At 35.3% G+C, this 16,950-nt stretch overlaps 1 protein-coding gene across 4 annotated transcripts; it reads left to right on the forward strand.

The window, feature by feature from the left end:
- Window positions 1-216: 216 nt before the first annotated feature.
- LOC131547002 (monocyte to macrophage differentiation factor 2) lies at window positions 217-13,142 on the forward strand. 4 transcript variants are annotated; one of them, XM_058787216.1, is made up of 8 exons: window positions 217-468; window positions 2,521-2,620; window positions 3,602-3,762; window positions 5,891-5,965; window positions 7,733-7,834; window positions 8,722-8,791; window positions 8,876-9,065; window positions 9,230-13,142. In XM_058787216.1, exons 1-8 carry the CDS (start codon window positions 455-457, stop codon window positions 9,235-9,237), a joined length of 720 nt encoding a protein of 239 aa, XP_058643199.1. In that variant the 5' UTR covers window positions 217-454; the 3' UTR covers window positions 9,238-13,142. The 4 variants fall into 4 exon arrangements, with proteins under 4 accessions (XP_058643199.1, XP_058643192.1, XP_058643218.1 ...); XM_058787209.1 differs by having other exon boundaries at window positions 218-468; window positions 8,876-13,142; XM_058787235.1 differs by having other exon boundaries at window positions 219-468; window positions 564-2,620; window positions 8,876-13,142.
- Window positions 13,143-16,950: the final 3,808 nt, after the last annotated feature.

Below are 16,950 nucleotides of genomic sequence, written 5' to 3' on the forward strand. Positions count from 1 at the left end.
TTGTGTAATTTATCTGGGATCATTTGAGAGATCCTGAAGTGGTGCAAATTTAATTAATCTGGATTAATGTGGTTTCATTTATAGGTTTGTCTTCTGAAATATGCACATCGATAAATGGTCTCTACCATTATGAATGCATCTAAACATTAATGCTAGAACACATGGCATGCGCACAATATCCGAGTGTGAATGCACTGATCTAATAGACAATACATGGATGATCCACTCTTTTCTGACGGCAGGAAGACCGGAGTCCAGAGACCGTTACATGCTCTCTACTTCCGGATTAACGTTACTGCTCATAATGTTCGCTTCGTAGTATAGTTGCTCACCCGAATGATCTTTAAAAGCGATTGTTTTTATAGATTGGCGTGTGTCTGAAAGACGGTCTTCGAATAAACTCTCAACTACGTTTTAATCTACTCTCAAGCAACTGTTGGATTTACGCGTTTAAATGAAACTTGTAAGGTGAGTAAATGCCGTCGTCGGAGATGAAATGTTTATTTAGCGACAGGTCTGTATTTAGCATGTAAGCTTATCACTGTTTTTTTTTTTTGGTCTAGAGCTGTTGTGATGTGACACCCACGCGCCACAAAGAAAGGCTAATGTTGCGTGTTTACACGGAAAATGTACATCTTTGTCGTTAAACGTATACGCGTTGACTCTGGGAAGTCGCGTTATGTTTATACGATGGTAATTTCCTATAAACAAGCGTCGTGGATCAATTTAAAAAAACAAAAAAAACACGCATCGTTCTCTTAACAGATTTGCGTGTTGACTGACTGATGTTTGAGGGAGTGGTAGAAAAAGACGGCGTTTTGTTTTTTTGTTTTCTTTAACATACAAATGTGATTATTGTTCAAATTCGACCATAAACATAAACCGGGAGCATAAGAAATCAAACTCTCCGGGATCCAGCACCGTGTACGAGCAGCTGACATCTGGATCAGCTCGGTTCGTTATTCCTGGCTTCGTGAGGATGTGCTGATAGCAAGTGCTAATGGGAAGAGACATTTTGATTAATGCTGGACTGGCTCTTATGGTTTCAAGTTAACATCGTTCAGACTCAATGTTTTTATGGCTTGACGACGTGACTTTAGTCAAAAAAAAAAAAGTTAAAAGGTGGTTTTGATGGTTTTTCTTTTGAGCTTATAGTAAAAATGTCTGGGTGGTGTCATACAAGATTAAATCTAATTAAAAGGCTGACATTCTTGCGGGGAAAAAAAGTGCAGAACTGTCCAAAATATTATTTGAATTCATTTTTAAAATATTAATATTTAAAACAGAGAACCGTTAGAAGTGAATCAGATTGTTTTGATATATATATATTTATCCTTTAGTGGAAAAGGCATATAATTTGGATTAAATTAATTTAATCCAACATTTTCTTGATCTATCAATTCCACCAGTGATTGTCACAACACATTAAGTGGATTGTCACTAAACATAAAGATTTTGTGGGTTGCATGAGTGACCAGTAAAATTAACACTTGAACAAATTTAGGCCATGCTATTTGGGTTACTAACAATAGAAATTAGGACAGATGTGTGTTATATGTGTTGAACTACATGTGGTCATTAAGAGAAACAACCATACTAAAAGTCAAATCAGTTCTCTCCGACCTAATTGCAAATCGCAGATTTCAGTCTATATTGTTTAACGTCGTAATGCAGATATCTGTCTATATTGTTTAATAAAAGCATAAAGTGCTGATGTGTGCTCACAACTAATGTTATTCTTTTTTTTTTTTGGTTCTGGCAAATAGCTACTCCATCAATCTCTTTTTAGTATTCAACCCCTCTAAACACGAACATGTTAGACTGACATTTAGGAACATTATGTACTAATCATCCTACTAATTAAAGTGAAGTTATGTGTAATAGGTCAAGGCTTATTCTACTGGAGTTTCTCTATTTGGTATAAAATAGTGGTCCTGAATTCAAAGTGTCACTTTGTGGTACAAAAGAAGTAGAAAAAAGAAACCACACACAGCCTCATTCCTTTTTCGTCACAGTCTCATGTTTCCATGACAACAGTGACATCAGCGCTGTGCAGAGATGTGTGTAAGGATGAAAGACTCCTTTGCTGTGGTTCTCTATGGTTACTAGCCTCTGCCAGCCAACAGCAAAAGTTATTCAGTCACATGATCATTTGACCTACATGGTGACTAACTCATTAGCAATTACAGTAAAAAATAAATAATATATATATATATATATATATATATATATATAATCCAACAATGCAATAACACATGCATTTAACTGAAAAAGGCAGGTTTTTTGTTTTCATACATCAGTTAAAAATGTACATCAAGCCCATGGAAACTTTAGAATTTATTAGAAATATTTGATTGAAATGACCAGTTTAAAAGAACTGATTTAGTTAAACAACATTCAATCACAAATTTCAGGAGCGACACTCACTTTGTCCTTTTATTATACTTTAGGTAGGCAATAGTAAGTTATGAATTACTTTCTTTTTTAGTTCGTAGCATTACTTCATCCTGTACTTTCTAGCTCTTTTTTATTTTTTAGATTTATGAACAATCGTGCACCATCTAATAAGAGATATCAGCCAACAGAATATGAACACGCTGCCAACTGTGCCACACATGCGGTGAGTTGTGTGTTTACAGTCTTTAAGGAATAATTCACACAAAAATGAAAATTTACTCACCCTCAGGCCATCCAAAGTGTGTATGAGTTTGTTTCTTCAAATGAACAGATTTGGAAAAATGTAGCATTACATCACGTGCTCACCAATGGATTCTCTGCAGTGAATGGGTGCCGTCACAAGATAACATCACAATAAGTAATCCACACAACTCCAGTCCATCAATCAATGTCTTGTGAAGTGAAAAGCTGTGTGTTTGTAAGAAACAAAGAAACAAGAAACATTTTTAACTTCAAACTGTTGCTTCTGGCTAAAATACAGGAGAGAAATATGCTCAGATCAAGCACTGTTTACAAGTGCAAACAGTCCAAAACAGTTCTATACAACTATTTTGGTGGATTATGATGTGAGAGGACAACAGGATTATGGACTCATATTTTGGACAGAAGCAAAGATTTAAAATTGAAACGTCTTAATGATGGATTTGTTTCTTACAAACACAGCTTTTCACTTCAAGGCATTATTAACTGGAGTGGTGTGGCTTACTTATTATTGTGATGTTTTTATCAGCTGTTTAGACTCATTCTGACGGCACCCATTCACTGCAGAGGATCCATTGGTGAGCAAGTGATGTAATGCAAAGTTTTTCCAAATCTGTTTCGATGAAGAAACAAACTCATCTACATGGTTGCAAAGAGGCAGAAATCTTCTGGAAAGTTTGGGTAAATTTCTGGAAACTTTCCAGGATTTTTTTGGAAAATTTTGGAATGTTTTTTTTTTTTTTTTTTACAGAAAATTTCTGCCCCTTTTCAACCCTACTCATCTACATTTTTGATGGCCTGAGGGTGAGTAAATTTTAAGGAAATTTACATTTTTGGGTGGACTATTCCTTTAAACATAATTATGTATATATAACTTTTGAAATTATTGCCTCTACAGTTCACACTGGTGATCATGATCTGTGTGACTGTATTTTATCCTCAGCTCTGGATCATTCCCAGCATTGTGGGTGGGATCTTGTTGTTCCTCTTATCTGATGACCACTGGGAGGAGATTTCAGCATGGCTCTATGGGGCAGGACTATCAAGCCTTTTCATCATATCCACAGTTTTCCATACTATCTCCTGGAAAAAGGCTCATCTCCGGTAAGAGTATGACCTAAAGCTTTTTGAGCCTTTTGAATAGTTCATTTTCAGTTTGTGTACTGTGAACTTGAACATGAATATCTGTCTAACGAGTTGCAAGTGTATGTTTTAAAGGGTTCATATGATAAAAATAATATTATTTGGTGTAATGCAGTGTGTTTACGTGGTTCGAGGTTCAAAAAACACATTATTTTCCATGTACTGCACATTATTGTTGCTCCTCTATGCTCTGCCTTTCTGAAATGCGGTGATTTTTACAAAGCTCATCGTTCTGAGAAGGAGGTGTGCTCTGATTGGCCAGCTATCCAGTGTGTTGTGATTGGCCGAATACCTCAAGCATGTTACGCTTTTACGCCCCTCACCATATTGTGATGGCTTTTGTCGTCACATCCGGCTCCGATTAGTAGCGTAAAAGAATTTCCGCCTGCATTATTAAATTAAACTAATTTAGTTGGACTTTGCAATAAATGTCAATATTTAAAACTGTTTACTTATATTGATGCTCTACCATATATGTCATCCTTCATTTTAATGTTTAACATCATCTGATCGACGTGATTGTCAGCACTGTCACCAGTCATGAGATTTCTGAATAGCACACGCTGCTCAAATTACTCCCAGAGGAATAATCGGACTGATTTACATTTATTTTTAATATTTTGTTTATTCTTGCATTATATTTACTATGATTAACCTCCCATTTTTGTACAGTATATATTATGCTGTTCAGTCATTGCACTCAATCACGCATGATATGACTCCTTATTAAGATGATCAATCTAGTTATTTTTGAATAATCTTCTATGGGCTGGAAATATTCGTTTATTTGAACAACTTTATTTGATGTAATTATTGAGGATTGCATCGTAAGCATGAAAAAAAATGTGAGCATTATTGTTTAATACAATAAGTTTTCCCATAACCTTTAATTTAATAATGTAAAACAGTCTTTAGTCGTAATTAATATTTTAATCTTTGGCTAATTGAAATGCTCTTTAATGTGATATGCTGTTTGTAATGTTTTCTTGCAGTTCTGTAATAAAATAAGATGGTCAGACTCTGAAGTATTGTGCATACACATACAGAATGGCTCGCACGCTCCCCTTTAAGCCAATAAATATACATCAGAATATCATGAAACCATCTTCCTTGGTTTCACAATACTCAATTAATGATTGTAAACTGAGTTTGATGTGTTTCGAAGGCCTATTGTGATGCCGTGTCTCGGCGACGAGACTAAAACAATAAAACCCACTATAAAGGAGGCATTTGTTGCATTCAGTGAGGACATAATTACTGATTATAATTAATGACTCATACGGCCGCGCCGCGTAAACATAACACCATGTCTGCATTTGTGATCGTAGAAACGCCAAACAAGCACTACTCTACTCAACTCTGCTCAAAACTGGCGTTTGAATAGTCAGTAGCAAACGTACTTACAGTCTGTGAGTCAGAAGCACCAGACTGTCCTTGCCCCACTTTATAGTGTTCACAGCCATTCATAGTGTTCACATTGTAGGCTACTCTCTCCCAGGATCAGGAAAATGCGCTGCACACACTCTAATATTTGCATTGTACTGTTCTGGAACAGTGTTGTAAATATAACTTAACCACTGATTTTTAGTTGTGTACTCATTTGGAAGCCCAAACAAAGTACTTTCGCTTTCACAACGAAACACACAGCGTCTCTCCATAACATGGCGGCGGCAACGACAATACTACAGCGAGAATAAAAGTTATGCCTTCTTTCATTGCGTATACGTTTGGCGGGTGTTATGCAAATCTCCCCACACCGTGACGTAGACATGTGGGGGCGTGTTTGAATGAGCCGTTTTAGGAAGGCGTGGCAGAGTCTTAACTTTTATAAAGAATATCTCTTTGGGTTTGAGACTTTAATCTTTGCAACTTTACAGATCTTATATATGCACAAACAGCTTGTAACACTCCAAAGACAAAGGAAAACATGAAATCGCATCACATGACCCCTTTAAGCTTGTGTAGCTGTAAGCATCTACATGTACTTGCAATATCATCATCTTTCAGGCCTAAATGATAATCCAGCTTCATATTTATTTACAGATGAACTGGAGAAGTGAAATCTAATATCTGTTACTTTACTTTTTAGATCGGTTGAGCACTGTTTCCACATGTGCGACAGGATGGTGATTTATTTCTTCATTGCAGCGTCCTACACACCTTGGTGAGCAATTTGAGAAATTGGGTTTTAGTCTGCATTAGGGATTAATGGATTTGTGTTTAGCTTTCATAAATTAACACAGAGTTTCAGGTGGGGAGATGTATATCAATTTAAAGACCAAGGGTTTATATGTGACCAAGGATTTGTTTCCACTAAGATTTGTGAATGGGGAGATTTTAGCAGAAATATTTATGATGCCAAAGATTCTGATTCCACAGAAAAATGTTGGAGCACCAATAATGTTGTAAAAAAAAACAATTTGCTGCTTAAACTTACAACAGTCTTGTATTGATTCGATGTAAAATAGTATGTCAAGCCAAACCAGTGTTTTCAGAAATTTAGATGATTTTCTGAACTATGTTAAACTCAGTGTTGGGTAAGTTGCTCTAAAAAAGTAGTTAATTACTAGTTACTAATTACATCTTCAACAGTGTAATTAGATTACTGTACAAATTACTCTCTCCAAAAAGTATTTAATTACTTATTACTAATTACGTCCTAAATCCTATATCAACTTCGATAAATTAATGATACAAGGATAGACATGAAATGGTTCTTTTAATAATTTCACGTAACTACATAAATTATTCTGGTCACACTTTAGATTAGGGTCCAATTCTCACTATTAACTAACTATTAAGTATGACTTTTGCTTCAGAATACCCCTAATTACTGCTTATTAATACTTAGTAAAGTAGTTGTTAAATTTAAGAATTGGGTAGGATTAAGGATTTAGAATAAGGTCTTGCAGAATAAGACATTAATATGTGCTTTTTAAGTAATAATAAACAGCCAATATCCCAGTAATATTCATGCTAATAACCAACAAGTTAATAGTGAGAATTGGACACTAAAGTGTTACCAATATTCTTATTTATTCAAAGTATTTAAAGTGAGAAGGGTACATAAAAAGCATGAATTTTAGGGTTAGACTTTAAATTTTGATTGTATTGTATTGTATAAATGTTCTACAGTCTATACATGTCATGTCCTCTGTCGTGTGTGTCATGTGTTCCCGCCTCTTGTGTCCATATTTGGTCTTGTTCCTGTCCTTGTTAAGTGTGATTATTAGTTAAGTGTTGTCCAGCCGTGTTTTGGTATTTATCAGTGATTGTCATGTGTATTTAGTTCCTGCCTGTTTAGTTAGATTTCGTCTGGTCTACTCGTTATTCCCCGGTGTTCCTGTCTGTGTGAACCTTGCCTTGTCTTGCCCTGTCCTGCCCTGCCCTGCCCTGCCCTGCCCTGTCCTGATGTCCTCATTAAAGACTATTATTTTGAAGTTACTCCTCGTCTGCGTGTTCCTCGTTCCTCCCTGCTGTGTGCACCGTGACAATACACAGAATTAAGTTCAATTACATAAGAAGTAACTGTAATTAAATTACAGAAAAAATAGGAGTAATCCCTTACTTTACTTTTTCAAGGGAAAAGTAATTAGTTACACCCAACACTGGTTAAACTGATACAGTTTAAAACAATTCCCAGCCCCATTCACATATTTAGCTAAATAAACAGCGTTTTCGTTGCTTTAGGTTTTAGTCATTTTAACTTGTCCTACTTGATACACAATTGCATAGCTTTGAGTTATGAATGTCAGTTATACTTATATTTATTTATTTATTTGGCACACTTCTTTGTCCAAATTGACATACTGTACAGTGCATTTAGGATTTACATTTATGAGTATTTATATATCCTGAAAATTAAACGGTGAGACTTTCACAGATAGTTTGATGTTCAAAATACTTTAAGAATCTAATGTATTTATGACAGGCTGACGCTGCGGGATCTTGGTCCATGGGCTGCCCACATGCGTTGGGTGGTCTGGGTGATGGCATCTGGAGGAACTGCCTATGTGTTCTTCTTCCATGAAAGGTATGCATGTGTTAAGAGTATAAAGATAATCATCAATAATGATTAAGAGTGTTTGTTTCTAAATTTTAGATTTGCAAAATTAGATTCTTGAAAGAAATAGCATTGATTTTTCTAATTTGTTGATTACAGTACCCTGCATCATATTTGCTGAATGAAATCAAACACTTGTTTCTTACTAATTTTGAGGTGCTGATTCCAAAACTAGTGTCGTTTATTTGCTCTCACGTTTTCCCACAAAATATGATGTGCATTTCATAGATTTTTTTTTCTTTCGACAACCATTTGCAAGGTGAAGAAGTCTTGTATTGTAAGCAGAAAAACTGCCACAAAGACATGATTCCTTTCTTTCTCTGAGCAAGTTACAACTGTTTGCTCAATTCTCAGCTGATTTTCACGTGTGATTGATTCTGAAGACATCATTTTATGCCTAAACCCGATTTCCACTTTTTCCACTGCTTTGCAGATTGTAAGTTAAATAGTATTTTGAATACACATTTTTTGTTATTAAAATGACTTTTGACTGCTTTTGTTATTTTGATAAGTGCATTAAAGGATTAGTTCATACAAAAATGAAAATATTCTGAAAATGCACTCACTCTCAATCTATCCAATATGTAGATTGAAACAGGTTCGGAGAAATTTAGCTTGACATCACTAGTTTACCAGTGCTGTGGGAGTACATTTTCAGTATTTTTGGGCGAACAATTCCCTTAAACCTGAGACATACAATTTGAAAAATCTTGAAAAAAATTCCAATAGACATCATTTGAAATGCATGGCTGCTTGAAGATGCATGACTGTTATCTTTTTCCTGTAATGATACAAAAACACCTCGAACATTTTCTGTGTTTAAGGTGAACATGTTTCTTGCGTCCTTTGTGTTACAGGTTTAAAGTTGTAGAGTTGATCTGTTACATAGCAATGGGTGTTTTCCCCGCTCTTGTCATCCTCTCTATGGTAAGAAAATTAATGCTTGTTAATTGAAAATGCTATGACAGACTAATTAGAAATTAATTAAATGTCTGTCTGTTTTCTTTATAGGCAGACAGGTCAGGTCTGTGTGAGCTGTTGGTTGGTGGCGGGTTTTATGTGTTGGGCATGGTGTTCTTTAAAAGTGATGGAGTAGTGCCCTTTGCTCACGCTATATGGCACCTGTTTGTTGCAATGGGAGCAGGCATCCATTACTATGCCATCTGGAAGTACCTGTACACACCTGTCAATCAACCAACCAGTACGGCCCGGTGACACACACATGCATACACCTAACCACAAAATCAATTAATATATATTTGTCACTAAAGTGCTACTAAAGCATAAGCAGTATTGTTTATTTGTTCTGTTGTATTTTTGCTAGCGAACGGTTTGACTGATGTCATTCTTGTCACTTATTAATAGGTCTTTAACTAGCACATACAACAGAAATTACATCTAGCCTTTGTGAGACTGCAGGCAGCAGGGGTCATTTTGGACCTGAGGCCGTGTGGATCCAGAACAAGAACGTTTCTAGAAAACTATGGACGTATTACATGAAGGTTTACAGTTTGTTTTAAAAGTGAAGGTAAAATCACTGCCAGATATTTGTAAAAACACTCATCCTGGATAGTAATTACTTGACGACAGTTTAAAGGTTTTTCTGTAGTGTCTTTAAACCGATTTGGGATTATTCCACTGTAATTCTGCCACTGCCAGTGTGGAGATTGTCTTATTCCTGTCAGAAATATGAGTACATTTCGTATTACTGTACACGGTATCAATTCTCCATGCTTCTAGTCTAGTGCTAGTCTGTTGCATTTTTGGATATGTAATGTCTTTGGAAAATGCCACAAGTGCTTGATGACTATGTCCAGGGAAAGATTTGCCTGGACCGATCATCTGATTTCATGGTTTAATTGAAAAGTTCAGGCTCTCATATTATGATTGTGCTTTTTTTTTTTTTTTGTGTGACTTTGAAATGTTTCATGTGGTAACGTGTATTTATTGATTTTAATCAAGTCAAAGTATTATTTAACATTTTAATTAATATTAAATGACTGAATCACCATGACTACATCATAGGATTACACCAACAAATCATTTTAAGTGTTAACTCATAGAAAAACGGCTCACTTTTTACAGTTTTTACTGCATTGAGACTTGCGTGGTGCCAATTTAAGGCTTTTGCCTGTTTTACTGCATTCCAATTCGGTGAAAATCTGAAAACAAAAAGTGTTTTATTTTAGTTGTTATTTATTCATTTCAATTTACAGCTGCTGTAGATGTTATATTACAGATTATTTTATATGAGAACTTAATAGGGTATGAAAAACATCAGCTGTTTGCCTTCATCGTAGGTTTCACAAAGAGGAGTAAAAACTACATTTTGACTTTAGTCAGATTCACCTCAGATCAGTTTGAGAAGCAATGCACCCAAAACTGAAACCTGTCATCATTTACTCACACCTGTTTAGATCCATACCTGCATTTTTTTGTCTTTCTTCTGTAGAATACTAAATGAAATATTTAGCAGAATGTCCAGGCTGCTTGTTTCCACCACAGGATAAAAAACGGCAGTTGTGACTTTTTTTAGGGCTGCAAAATCGCGATTAATCGCATTCAAAATGACAGTTTATGTTTACATACTATATGTGTGTGTACTGTGTATATTTATTATGTATATATAAATACACACACATAAATGTATATATTTAAAAAAAAATTTTTATGTATATACATTAATACTTGTATATAATTTATATTTTATATAAATCTAAATATTTTATATATAAATCTAACATATTTTTCCTTAATATATATATATATAGCCCTAGACTTTTTTATCTCACAATTTGGACTTATTCTCTTGAAATTATGAGGAAAAAAACCCCCCTCAGAATTCAAAGATGTAAACTTAGAATTCTGACTTTTTTCTTTTTTTTTTTTTATATCTTGAAATTATAACTTTTCTCTATGAATTCTGAGTTTACATCTCGCAATTCTATTTCTCGCAATTGCAACTTTTTTTCTCACAATTCATACTTTTTTCTCACAATTGCAAATGTATATCTCGCAATTAGTTTTCTCAGAATTATGAGAAAAAAATTGAATTATGAGATAAGTAGTCACAATTAAGTTTATTTATTTTTTCATCCATCCCTTGGCGGAAACAAACTTCCATACTTTCTGGTCCAGCTTCAAATACAACAATAAAGTTGTATACCTCCTTTCATGTTCTGTGCAAGAAAGAAAATCATACAGGTTTGGAACAACATGAGGGTGTAAATGATGACAGACTTTTCACTTATGCATTAACTACAATACACATTTAGCGCATCTTGTGATAATACTTACTACCGTCTCAGCTTCTTGGTCTGTATACAACAGGTCAAGGTTTGTAAATTAGCCATCTGTTCATTGGACTGATCAGCCAAAGCTCTTGCTCTCAGGGTTGTCATCTCACTGGCTGGAACCATAACAATTTTTTAAGCAATCCATTTGTGCTGTGCTCCCTTAGGCCATACATATTTTAATAACTGTTTAACATTAAAAATGAACTTGAACTTTGTAGATAACTTGTATTTTTGATCAGGGGCACGTTGGTTGTCACAACCACAGATTGTCGATTTTAACACAGACACACTCACACACAAACAACAAGTGTGCCGTTTTTACTTCTCAAACTACTAAACCGTAGTCTATTAAACAAGTATTTAAATTTGTATGGCCTTCACAATCATATAAAACTCTTAACAGTTACTGGTTGTAACATAATTTTTCTAAATGTGTATTTATTATTGCTTTACATCTTAAAAGAAGTAATATTTCATGTATTATGAATATAGAAAGTGTTTGCTCAATAGTTGTAATCCAAGTGTACACAAACATACTTAGCTACAAATTGATTATAGTGTTGATATTTCTGTTTGCTGTGTTAAGATTAAACATTTCGCAAGCATCTCATTAGTGATTTTTGATAAAGATGTTTTATTTGACGATAAGTGAATTTCAGCTGAAATGTGTATTGAAACACCTCGCCTTAGTAAGTGAACATGTATTTACGCTTTTAGTGTTGCAACACTGTCAGGTACGTTTTTGCTCCCTTAAGGTTTTAGATGATAGTAAGGGCTGTTTGTGAAGGTTTCAGTTTGAACTTGAAATTACTTTTGATTATTTTTTTCTATATGAGTTGCATTAACGATATAATTTTCTGTAGATACATGAGACCGTAAAGATACTTTTATTAACCCAGCAAGTATTATTGGTGTTATGGAAGTGTTGCATATAATGTTCAGTTTTGCAAATGTAATACATTTTTGTATGTTTATGTATGTTTCTAAATTATTTTATGACTTTCCGTTATTCTGTTGCATAAGTGTTCCATTTTTGCCATTGTTGACTGTTTAAATATCTTTGTTTGGTGTATTATGCTTTATTGCGATGTGTTTACTTGGGGTTTTAGTTGATGCGATATGAAGTTTACATTCATCATACAGCTTTCACTGCCACTCAGCCTGAGATTAATGCATTTAGATTTCCATTGACCTCGAATTTTGCAAAACGACACAATTTATTGAAACTGATATGATGCTTGAGGAGTTGTGTTGCTAGCTAGTAAGAGTGCTTTCTGAATGTACACAAATCCTTCCTCTTACTTTTGAGTCTCTACAAAATTCTGGATGGCTGGTGTTTGATAAATGCAGTCATTAATTGTGGATTTAACATGTAAAGCAGTTTACCTCTGACTCAAAGCCAAAAGAAAATACACTGTAAAAAAAGAGCAAATTCTAGCACAATTTAATGCTGTTTTGCCCTGACAAATCTTACATAATGTAGAATTTGGCATAGTCTGTTCATACTTGACACCAAACTTTCATACAAAAGGCTGCCTACCTGTACTTGAGTTATGAAAAATATTAATTCAGTAAAATGACTGAATCCTCTATTGAAACCGAATCCACTTGAAACCTATCCCTGACCTCACTGTAAATATCATTTGTGCCTTTTCTAGTTTGGGTGTGTTTCAGAACAGTTCGAGGCTTTGTGTTGTTAGCCATTCTGCTGATTTGCTCTGCATAAAAAATGTAAACCTTTCACATGAAGGTATTTGTGATTGTGATTTTGCTGCAACGTTTGTATTGCCCCAGTTTTTGTATTTGTATTAAGACCATGTTATTTCAAACAAATGCTTTTTATCAAGGAAACGTCCTCCTCTCTGAATCATTATTTGAGTCCTGCATTCTATGCATTTTTTATGTCTGTGGTTAATCAATAAATGAGAAGAAAAAAACGTGCACACTGTTGTAATGTAATAGCCTACACACTTTTGAACTGATTATTCCTTACATTAAAGACCGAACATTTCTTGGGTAACATTTAATGTAAATTTAATTTCATCTTCCTTTAAATAAATCATATGTTTTCATTGATCATGTCAAATTTCAGTAGAAATTAAATTTACAACATCAACAAACATCTGTATAGATAATATCTCAGCCAGCAGTTTCACCACCCTGCCACCAGATGTCGCAGTTTTAGTTTCCTTGGTTGTTGCTGCCTTGTGACCATTTTCTGTTTTTCAGTACAGGCTTTGAAAGAATGGCAATGTTTTGAGAAAATTAGGCTTTTTTTTAAAAAGCATCATTCATTTTGATATCAGGGATCAATTCATTCTACCTATACAGATTTAAAAAATTTCATTTCACAATTGAGTGTGTGCCAAAATGTCCTGGGATGAGTGTATGCTTGTCTCTGATCTGCCGAATGTCCCAGTAGAGGGCCCACTTTACACCCTCAGGAAACTACAAAACTATTAGTCATTCCACTGCATTGAATTATTCATAGAGATCTGCCATGTTCTTAAAAGACATTTTCAGTAAAGTGCCCAAATTACATTAAATGGCTATTCCCAATCTCCCTTATGAATATTTGCATAACATCCATTCTTTAACCATTGAATTTGTCATTGTAAAACAGTTTTGACTTATTTTTAACTGTTTCTATTAAACAAAAGAATAGTATAGCCAAAATAATTGTAATAGAAATAAATAAATACATTAACTCACTCCACAGATAGATGTATGGATCTTACATTTAAAATTGAAGTGCATGCTAGTCAGTATGCCAGCTGTTAAGTAGATAAGTTAATTCATAGTTTTATATGAATGTTCTGAATGTGAGTGTTTGTATTTCAGAGAATGGGTGTTTCAGAAACAGCGAGTAGATAAATATGGATCATAGCCATCTGAATATAGCTCAGTAGTGCTGAACTAGGCTATGCATTTGCACACACACAGTGACACCAAAAGGTAGAGTATATTCAAATTTTGTAATTACTTTTCATCAACTGGTGTGCTATTTTTAGTGGATGCATTAAGTCATTGTTGTAAAAACAAGAGCATATTTTCAAAGAGAGTAGAATCATGGACATTTAAAGAATATAGTGTAAGTTTATTGCATGTTATTTGCAACTACATGAAAATGTATTATAGTTTACAATTAAGCATGCACTTAATAGTGTATTTTTTTGACCCCTTTACAGTACATCTTTACAGGTAATTTCATAATTTTATTGTCTCAAATATTCTGTTGTGGTTACTGCTAAATGTAGCCTACTGACAAGCATTTACGGTAAACTAAAATATATTTTACTATCATTGCTTTCTAGACTTGTATGTCATATGCTATTTAATATGCTATTTGTAATTACACATTTGCAATGTTGAAGTTGCAGTTTAGGACATTTGAAATATAACTTTAGATGTCATAATAAATAAAAGTAAATTATAATGACATAAATATGCTTTAGTATGTTAGTCAACACATCAAAATAAGTGATTTTCTTTAAAATATTATTTAAAGGTAAAACTTTTAATGTACAAAAGTGCACTTTTTAAAAGTGTTATTAAGTGTGTAGGTCTATAAACTATGTGGCCTTTATGTGGCCACTTATTTCAGTAACATTAGGCTATATTATATACAGTATCTCACAGAAATGAGTACACCCCTTACATTTTTGTAAGTATTTTATTATATCTTTTCATGTGACAACACTGAAGAAATGACACTTTGCTACAATGTAAAGTAGTGAGTGTACAGGTTGTATAACAGTGTAAATTTGCTGTCCCCTCAAAATAACTCAACACACAGCCATTAATGTCTAAACCGCTGGCCACAAAAGTGAGTACACCCCTAAGTGAAAATGTCCAAATTGGGCCCAATTAGCCATTTTCTCTCCCCGGTGTCATGTGACTCGTTAGTGTTACAAGGTCTTAGGTGTGAATGGGGAGCAGGTGTGTTAAATTTGGTGTTATCGCTCTCACTCTCTCATACTGGTCACTGGAAGTTCAACATGGCACCTCATGGCAAAGAACTCTCTGAGGATCTGAAAAAAATCATTGTTGTTCTACATAAAGATGGCGTCGGCTATAAGAAGATTGCCAAGACCCTGAAACTGATCTGCAGCACGGTGGCCAGGACCATACAGCGGTTTAACAGGACAGGTTCCACTCAGAACAGGCCTCGCCATGGTCGACCAAAGAAGTTGGGTGCACGTGCTCAGCGTCATATCCAGAGGTTGTGTTTGGGAAATAGACGGATGAGTGCTGCCAGCATTGCTGCAGAGGTTGAAGGGGTGGAGGGTCAGCCTTTCAGTGCTCAGACCATACTCCGCACACTGCATCAAATTGGTCTGCATGGCTGTCGTCCCAGAAGGAAGCCTCTTCTAAAGATGATGCACAAGAAAGCCCCAAACAGTTTGCTGAAGACAAGCAGACTAAGGACATGGATTACTGGAACCATGTCCTGTGGTCTGATGAGACCAAGATAAACTTATTTGGTTCAGATGGTGTCAAGCGTGTGTGGCGTCAACCAGGTGAGGAGTACAAAGACAAGTGTGTCTTGCCTACAGTCAAGCAGGTGGGAGTGTCATGGTCTGGGGCTGCATGAGTGCTGCCGGCACTGGGGAGCTACAGTTCATTGAGGGAACCATGAATGCCAACATGTACTGTGACATACTGAAGCAGAGCATGATCCCCTCCCTTCTATTCCAACATGATAATGACCCCAAACACACCTCCAAGACGACCACTGCCTTGCTAAAAAAGCTTAGGGTAAAGGTGATGGACTGGCCAAGCATGTCTCCAGACCTAAACCCTATTCAGCATCTGTGGAGCATCTTCAAACGGAAGGTGGAGGAGCGCAAGGTCTCTTAACATCCACCAGCTCTGTGATGTTGTCATGGAGGAGTGGAAGAAGACTCCAGTGGAAGCTCTGGTGAACTCCATGCCCAAGAGGGTTAAGGCAGTGCTGGAAAATAATGGTGGCCACACAAAATATTGACACTTTGGGCCCAATTTGGACATTTTCACTTAGGGGTGTACTCACTTTTGTGGCCAGCGGTTTAGACATTAATGGCTGTGTGTTGAGTTATTTTGAGGGGACAGCAAATTTACACTGTTATACAAGCTGTACACTCACTACTTTACATTGTAGCAAAGTGTCATTTCTTCAGTGTTGTCAAATGAAAAGATATAATAAAATTTAAATTTAAATTTATAAATTTACAAAACTGTGAGGGATGTACTCACTCCTGTGAGATACTGTATTCAAGTATCTGTTTAAATGCATGCTTTTAAGATTTGAAGTGTGTTAGCTACATTAAACAGGCTACAATTAAGAACACTTCTTTTTCAAGTTCAGAAAGGTGTTGTAGAAAACCAACCAGCTGTAGTTCATTACATCAATATTGAACTAATCTTGGACAGTATAGCCTATATTTAAAACGTATGTGAAATATTTTAATTGGCCGGCATGGGTAAGACAACATATTTAATTTAACGAATGCACCGTTCATGTAGTGGGTTGTACCAAAGTCCCTGTCAGGTAACGTTTTCTACATTTTTTTGTTGTTGTTGTTGTTGTTGGTTTTTTTGGATCGAAAGCAAAGTTTAAAAAAGCAAAACAAACAAACAAACAAACAAAAAACATTACGACCGGTTCAACAGACTGCATGTCTGTTAAAATACAGCCTCGTTTTCATGTGGCATGCATACAGTCCGCCTGTCTAAACATCAGTGCAAGCGTAACAATACGCGAGAGCTTCGAGTTCTCGGTTCGGCTTTTTCCGGCTGCAGTCGGCTCAG

This window comes from Onychostoma macrolepis, chromosome 01 (genome assembly GCF_012432095.1).
Source record: "Onychostoma macrolepis isolate SWU-2019 chromosome 01, ASM1243209v1, whole genome shotgun sequence".
Classification (NCBI taxonomy): domain Eukaryota; kingdom Metazoa; phylum Chordata; class Actinopteri; order Cypriniformes; family Cyprinidae; genus Onychostoma; species Onychostoma macrolepis.